The sequence below is a fragment of the Chenopodium quinoa genome, unplaced genomic scaffold (assembly GCF_001683475.1).
Source record: "Chenopodium quinoa cultivar QQ74 unplaced genomic scaffold, ASM168347v1, whole genome shotgun sequence".
Taxonomy (NCBI): Eukaryota; Viridiplantae; Streptophyta; class Magnoliopsida; order Caryophyllales; family Amaranthaceae; genus Chenopodium; species Chenopodium quinoa.
This window is the reverse complement of record NW_018743062.1, coordinates 19374-27953: the sequence shown is the minus strand read 5'-3', so window position 1 is coordinate 27953 and position 8580 is coordinate 19374. Positions and strand designations below refer to the sequence as shown.

Genomic DNA, 8580 nt, shown 5'->3' with positions numbered 1-8580 from the left:
ACTCAGAAAAAATAAAATAAAATAATAGATAAGTAAAAATCAGGTGATTGAATCATAACCATAGTCTAAGACCAAGTTCATGTAAGATGTAATACTTACACATAAGATAAGTCCAATTACAAATGGCATCAACCTTATTCCACTCCCCCTCAACTGTTGGAAATATTAGCGGAAGTTAGTGGGTTATTATTGCAAGTTAGGAGAGGAGTAAAGATGAGTTGGATAATAAGACAATATTTTTGAATTGTTAAGTGAATATAGCTTACATTACTTTCTTTTCCAAAGTACAAGAAGTGGCTATTTATAGCCTTGGTAAGTCGGTGATTGTACCGACATTGCAAGCTCCTAGTTTCTAGGCTATTCTAGCTAAACTTAGAGTATTATACACTTTCTAGCATATTACATTCATATCTAGATAATTCTTGAGATTATTCTAGGTTGCTAATTCTAGATTTTTCCTAAGATTTTTACTAACAATATTCTAGAAACATGTTCTACAAGTTTCTTGTTTAGATTTTTTTACATAGATTTTCTAGATTAACATCTAATACTCCCCCTTAATCTGAAAAATCTTGAATTCCAAGCTGTCTTCTAAATTCGATGAACTTTTCTGTTGGAAGTGCCTTGGTAAATATATTTGCGAGTTGCTCCCCCGTCTTGCAGAATTGTAACTTGATCTCTTGTTTCTCGACTAGTTCTCGGATGAAGTGGTGTCGTATCTCGATGTGCTTCGTGCGACTATGAAAGACCGGATTCTTTGTCATTGCTATGGCTGACATGTTGTCACAATAGAGAGTAGTTGGGTCTTCTGTGCCTTGTTGTAGATCTTTTAGGATTCTCCTTAGCCATACTGCTTCACATGCCGCACTTGTTGCTGATATATGTACTCAGCTTCAGATGATGATAGTGCCACTGTTGCTTGCTTCTTTGATGACCATGAGATAGACTTGGATCCTAGCTGGAACACGTATCCACTTGTACTTCTTCGATCGTCGATGCTTCCTGCCCAATCGCTGTCTGTGTAGCTTTTAAGCCTGCAGTTGTTCTTGGACTCGTACATTATTCCATAGCTCTTTGTTCCTTTGATGTACCGAAGTATCCTTTTGGCTGCTACTAAGTGATCTTTGCTTAGGTCACTCATGAACCTTGAAATGATGCTAACTGCATGAACAATGTCAGGTCTTGTGTTTGTGAGATAAATGAGAGATCCGACCAAGCTTCGATAGAGTGATGCATCCATCTTCTGTTTGCCATCATACTTCGAGAGCTTCTCATTTGTAGCCATTGGTGTAGCCATTGGCTTACAATCGTCCATGTTGAATTTCTTGAGCATATCTTCAGCATATTTTTCTTGTGAGAGAATTATTTTACCTGGACTTTGTTTGACTTGCATGCCGAGGAAGTACTTCATAGCTCCGAGGTCTGTCATCTCATATTCTGACATCATTGCCTTCTTGAATTCTTCTATCATCCTTGGATCGGTGCCTGTGTAGATGAGGTCATCTACATATAGGCATAAGATGAGAAAATCTGATCCTTGAGTCTTGATATAGAGTGATGGCTCACTTGGGCTTTTTGTAAACCCATTTTGGAGAAGATAGCCATCAATTTTGCTGTTCCATGCTCGAGGAGCTTGCTTGAGCCCATAGAGGGCCTTTTGAAGGCGATAAACTTTGTCTTCTTTGCCTTCGATTACATATCCTTGAGGCTGTTCAACATACACCTCTTCTTCTAGCTCCCCATTGAGAAATGCAGACTTGACATCAAGTTGATAAACTGATAACTTGAACTGTGCAGCAAGGGCAAGGACTGACCTGATTGTCTCCATGCGGACCACCGGAGCATATGTCTCATTAAAGTCAATGCCTGGTTGCTGTGAGTAGCCTTTGACTACGAGACGTGCCTTGTGCTTTTGGATGGAGCCATCTTCATTGAACTTTGTCTTGTAGACCCATTTGAGGCCTATAACTTCTTTATCTTGTGGCTTCTCCACGAGCTTCCATGTGTTATTCTTCTCTATCATCTTGATCTCTTCATTCATGGCATTGATCCATTTTTCATCTTGAGCAGCTTCTTGAAAATTTTGTGGTTCGCCTGCGAAGAGTGCCATGATTGCATGATTGCATTGATAGTCTTCTAAGTAGCCTGGGGGACGCCGATCTCGATGGGATCTTCGAATTTCTTGTCTTGGACTTGTTTCTGGTGTTGAACTTGATCTTGATGGTGATCTTGGATTGTTTGATGGTGATGGACTTGCTGATGATTGTGTTGGTGACTGACTTGGGCCTACTCCTTGATCTGGGCTTGGTGGTGGAATGGCTGCTGCTGGAACCTCTAGATTGTTCTTATTCCATTGCCATTGTGCTCCTTCGTCAAATATGACATTTCTTGAGATGATCAACTTTTTGGATTCGGGCTGATAGAGACAATATCCTTTAGACTCGTCACTGTATCCAATGAAGATACATTTTTCTCCTTTTCCATCGAGCTTGTCTCGATTCTCCTTCGGGACGTGGGCATATGCAATGCACCCAAAAACTTTAAGGTGCTCAGTTGTTGGCTTCCTCTTGTGCCAGGCTTCATAGGGTGTCATGCTTCTGACTGATTTTGTGGGAGATCTGTTGAGAATGTAGATAGCTGTGTGAACAGCCTCGCCCCAAAAGTATTTAGGTAGATTTTTACCTTGCATTATACTGCGGGCCATTTTAGCAATTGTCCTGTTTCTCCTTTCCGCCACACCATTTTGTTGTGGTGTGTAGCTGACTGTGAGCTCCTTTTTAATTCCATGCTCTTTACAAAATTTGTTGAACTCACTACTTGTGAATTCTCCCCTACGATCGGTTCGTAGAACCTTTATTGAATGCCCACTTTGTTTTTCTGTGAGGGCTTTGAATTGCATGAAGTGGGATAATGCTTCTGATTTTTTCTCTAAGAAATATACCCACATCATGCGTGAAAAATCATCAACAAACAACAGAAAATATCTTTTTCCGCCAAGAGACGGATTCTTGGTAGGGCCCCATATATTTGCATGGACAAGTTCTAATAGAGCTCTGGCCCTCCAAGATGAGGTTGAGAATGGTGATCTATGCATTTTGCCATAGACACAACCCTCACATATTTTCTTTTCATTAGTGATTGGTGGTAGCCCAATCCATTTTTCTATTTCTTAACAGTTTTAAACTGTCAAAATTTAAATGCCCGAATCTTAAATGCCACAAGGTGGATTCATCCATTATTGAACTTAGGGCAGTATTAGACTCCAATTGCATTTTAAGTGGAAATATTTTATTTGGAGCCATTTTAGTAGTAGTGATTAATTGCCCCTTTTTCTTATCATATATGTGGCATTGGTTATTATCAAATTTTACCATGTAGCCCTTTTGGACTAATTGGCCTACACTTAACAAATTTTGAGCAAGCCCAGGGACATAAAAGACATCGGGGATGTATTTAGAGGAGCCATTTTTAGTCTTAACAACGATTGTTCCTTTTCCGACAACTTCTTGATTACTTCCATCACCAAGTGTTATTTGTGATTTTATATTTCATCAATATTAACAAATGAATTTTTATTGCCGGTCATGTGATTGGAACAACCACTATCTATGTACCATACATCATTTTGCTCTTCTTGAGCATTTAAACATGTGTAAAATAACTGATCATGAGAGTTATTATTTTCTGTGAAATTGACCTCTTCTTTTTGCCGGAAATAACAATCTTTTTCGAAGTGACAATGTCGGGTACATTTTTTGCATTTGTACCGACAATCTTTTGTACTGTGTTGTGACCATTTTTCTTGCATAATATACAATATGAGCTATTTTGATTATTATCTCGGTTCCCTTGATTTTTGTAATTTCCTCTCCCCCTACCACGGTTATTAAAATTTCCTCTTTTTGATTGAAATTTTTTTCCGTGGCCATTTTTATTTTCACCATTATTAGAAAATTTTAATTTAGCTTGAAAAGCTTGCTCTACTGGCTGCTCCTCAAATCTACGAATTCTTTCTTCGTGAGCTAATAGAGAGCCTATTAGCTCAGTCATGGTTAGTGAGTTTAAATCTTTATTTGCTTCCTCTATAGCAGCCACAACATGATCAAATTTTCTATTAAGAGTTCTTAATATTTTCCTGATTATTTTAACATCTTCAATGGTATCTCCATTAGATCGAATTTGGTTAACAATATTTGTGACTCGGTCAACATATGATTGAATTGATTCATTATCGGTCATTTGCATACTATCAAATTGTCCCCATAAAGATTGAAGTTTAAAGAGAATTACCTTTTCCGAGCCTCTATATTTTGTCTCCAGGATGCTCCATGCCTCCTTGGCCGTTGTAGCAGCCATGATTGTTGGTAAAATTGTTTCATCAACTCCACGATATATTATAGATAGGGCATAATGATCCCTTCTTTTGTTTTGTTTGTATTGACACTTTTTAGTGTCATCCCAAGAAGCCTCTTTATTGACATCTTTGGGTTTTTCATATCCATCTTGTATAATTTCCCATATATCTTGGGTGATAAAGATGGACTTCATTTACATGCTCCATTGATCATACTTCTCCCCCTTAAATGTAGGTACCCAATTAACTTGGTGATTGAAAATGTTTGTGTTTGTGTTTGTGTTTGGAGTAGGGGAGGCCATTTGAAGGTATTGATATGGAGTTTAGATGATGGATGGAAATTGGAGGCTTAGGATTTGAGTGGCTCTGATACCAAATGTTGGAAATATTAGCGAAAGTTAGTGGGTTATTATTGCAAGTTAGGAGAGGAGTAAAGATGAGTTGGATAATAAGACAATATTTTTGAATTGTTAAGTGAATATAGCTTACATTACTTTCTTTTCCAAAGTACAAGAAGTGGCTATTTATAGCCTTGGTAAGTCGGTGATTGTACCGACATTGCAAGCTCCTAGTTTCTAGGCTATTCTAGCTAAACTTAGAGTATTATACACTTTCTAGCATATTACATTCATATCTAGATAATTCTTGAGATTAATCTAGGTTGCTAATTCTAGATTTTTCCTAAGATTTTTACTAACAATATTCTAGAAACATGTTCTACAAGTTTCTTGTTTAGATTTTTTTACATAGATTTTTCTAGATTAACATCTAATATCAACAAGCTCAACGTTAGGAACTTTGTGAGGGCTTATTTTCGGAATAAGGTGTGCTTTGCTAGCCCAAATGTCAAAGAATTTGTCTGCATGACATTTGAGCACAGGTTGGCCTTCAACCCTTTGAAGCTGAGCCATTTCTTTCCCTCTCGAACACTAATATTAGTGATCAAATTATAGATTTTCTCAATCGAGGTTAAGCCGATTGATCTATGGAGGGTAAAGAAGTGCAAGGGTCTTATATAAGATGAGAAAGTATACCATAAGAGTTTTTCTCATTAGAAAAGGATAATATACTTATTCCAGATTTCCATCACTTTGAACCACTCCTTTAAAGTTAATTCATTCACGATTCATTCTCCATTATTTCCGTATATAAAAGGAAATATTTGAATTATTGAGAAGAGCATCAATAATGTTTCCTTTTAGACTATTGAATATTTGAACATAATATACACTCATGCTGTGATGCACATAAAATGTAAGCAGTACCAAAGACCAACTAGATCAAGTTGTAGATGTTAGAATAAACTTTGGAATTATTTGATGTATGTAATTTTACATGATTTATTTTTATTTTTTAATAGAAACGGATTTGAACTTTGGAGGCAACGATTTACATTGTATTATGGAACAACTATTTTTTTTTTTTTTACAAGAACTAAGCCTTAATTCATGTCTAACTCAGGCTATAATGTTGTCAATATTACATTATTCAATATTTGTTTACCCTAATAGATAAAGTTGAATTTTCTTTAATTGTTGAGTGCAATAATTAATATTCCCTTTGTTTCAAAATTATTAACACTGCACACTTTTACCTTTTTTTATTCATATATTAACATTGATTATATTTGAGTAATACATTAAAATGATTTTACCATGTAAAAATGCTTTTAAAAAGATATTGATGTGACGTTTAATAATATTAACTTTTAAAATAATTTTTATTAATGTTTTATAGTCAAGTTAATTTAATACTCAAACTCGTGTATTGATATATGTGTCAAGTTTGACTATATAAGTCAATTATTATGATATAGTGGATGTAAGAGATTAGAAAATTTTAGCGCAAAATGCTTGAGTCACTCGAGTTTTGTACAAATTTTTTTTTTCCTAAACCCTGAATAAAATTTTAGGGACACGTCCAAATTAAAAACTATATTTTAACTACATAAATTTTTGAATGAATATTGTATGATAATTAATATTCATACATGCATATGTAAGTTAGATCAGGTCAAAACATAAGGGTATGTTCTGTTCATCTTATTTTCATTTATTTTATGTCTAATAAGTTTGAATAAGTTTAGTTTAGTTTAGATCGATAAGTTCAGTTTAGGAAAAATAAAATCTGATAAGGGTTACCTAAGTTTTTATTACAACTAAATAAGTTTTTTAATAAGGTCTAATAAGTTCAGATATGTTCAGTTAAGTTCAGATAATTTCAGTTAAATTAAGATAAGTTTAGATAAGTGAAAATCAGGATATATAATACACCTAAGTTAAAATATGAACTTATAAACGGATCTTGTTTTAAAATAATTTCATGATATTTATTTTTTATTTATTTATTTATTTTTAACGGTTAGTTGCATTGAATATATATTTTTCTAATTATTGCTTTTTACTGGTGAACATTTTTCTAATTATTGTGTGTATAAGCTCTTTACCATGATAACTTAAATTACATGTTATGAAAATATAATTGTGTACATTCATCATGTTTATTATGTATATGGATGTCATGGCTCCCTAATTGGGTAGAGCCTCTAATCATTTTTGCTACACTTTCACATTATTTATATGGATGTTTATTATATAGACAAGTGTTTTTTTTGCATTACTGTTGTAAACCCTTCTAGTATTTTGTTTACCAATTGGTGCGCGATAATATAAAAATTGCATGCGTACTGATTCAATTGGGGAATTTAGCCAATAATATGTACTGTAATTGAAAATAGCTTCATTAATTTATACAACGAAGATGCATCAATGCATGATATACATTGCACGCATAAACCTTAGAATTAAAATTTTAGTTATGTTGAGAACAGTTTAGAAGCAGAGTAAAGAGAAAATCAGCTATAACAAACACAAACTTTGCCAGCTCACTAGTTTGTTACAACTAATACTAATTTGTTGAGGAAATTATGCTATTTACTTTCTTGTATAAATACTCAGCTGTTATCATTATTTCTTCTTAATCAAATCACACAAAAATTAACTTCAATGGCTTATCTTCATCATCAAGCGCTGCAACCATGAGCATCGATTTCTTTTGCAAGCTCGAGTGATAAAGCAACGTGCATTTTTGGTTCAGCAGCATCCTCGTTCATCTTCTCATATTCAATGCTCCACTTCATAATGCAGCCCTCGCCGTGGAATGACTTCCATCTTGGGCTTGAAGGACTTGTAGTAACTTTGCATGACATATCCGTCAAGGATATTTTAGCTCAACGACCTGTTCTTGAAATTCAGCTCTTCAACTCTTGTCTTGGCGGAAATTAATGAAGTTTCACCGTTATCATCTGCAGTGGCAAATCCAGATGGAAATTATTTGTAGCACTTATTATAAAGCTATATACGTAGTATATATATAAAATGTTTGGAGATGTTGATATATAATTATATATATTGGTATAGCACGTGCACTTCTTACTTTATTATGATTATGTTAGTTCGAATAATAAAATATATATAAACGAGTTATCAAGTAAAAGTCAAGTGAATAAAATACATACAACTAGTATAGGACCAATCAATTAAGTAAGTCAGTACGTGTATGATATAATACTTACCGATGAGATATGTCCAGCTAATGACAGCACCAACCTTATTCCACTCGCCCTCAACAAGCTCAACTTTGGCAATTTTGTTAGGGCTTATTTTGGAAATAAGGTGAGCTTTGCCAGCCCAAACATCAAAGAAATTGTCAGCATGACACTTGAGCTCAACTTGGCCTTCAACACTTCGAAGCTGAGCCATTTCTTCCCTTAGAACACTACTAAAATACTGTTAGTGATTGAACAAATTTCTAATATCTCAAGGTCGAGTTGATCGATCGATGGAAGGTAAGGAAGAGCAAAGGTGTCTTATATAATAGAAAAAAGCTAAGAGGTCGGTAAATATTCCGTCACTTTGAACCACTCCTTTTGATCAATTTGTAAATTCATTTTCCATCATTTCTTCGAAAGAGAAATTCTGCATTATCAAGAAGATGTATGCCTGCTCTTAGACCCTACATTGGCTATATACGTTGATGCACATATATAATATTTAAGCAGGACCAAAGACCAACTTGATCATATTGTAGGTGTTGGAATAAATACTTTGAATTATTTGATACGGAGTATATGTTATTTAAAAGTATAGAAATGAAAGACTTGGAGGCAAAAATCTACGTTATTGTATAAGGGAATAATTTTATTTTATAAAGAGCTGTGTTAAATC

The 8580-nt window shown here is 34.5% G+C and overlaps 2 protein-coding genes across 2 annotated transcripts; both read right to left on the bottom strand.

Annotated features, from left to right (window-relative positions):
• Positions 1-3642: 3642 nt before the first annotated feature.
• Positions 3643-4548, bottom strand: LOC110731092. Its single transcript, XM_021910933.1, has one exon. It carries the CDS (start codon positions 4546-4548, stop codon positions 3643-3645), a length of 906 nt encoding a protein of 301 aa, XP_021766625.1.
• Positions 4549-7081: 2533 nt separating this feature from the next.
• Positions 7082-8307, bottom strand: LOC110731091 (MLP-like protein 34). Its single transcript, XM_021910932.1, has 2 exons — positions 7929-8307; positions 7082-7658 (listed from the first exon to the last, which is right to left on the bottom strand). The coding sequence occupies exons 1-2, from the start codon at positions 8113-8115 to the stop codon at positions 7579-7581; spliced, it is 267 nt and encodes an 88-aa protein (XP_021766624.1). The 5' UTR covers positions 8116-8307; the 3' UTR covers positions 7082-7578.
• Between the last annotated feature and the right edge of the window lie 273 nt (positions 8308-8580).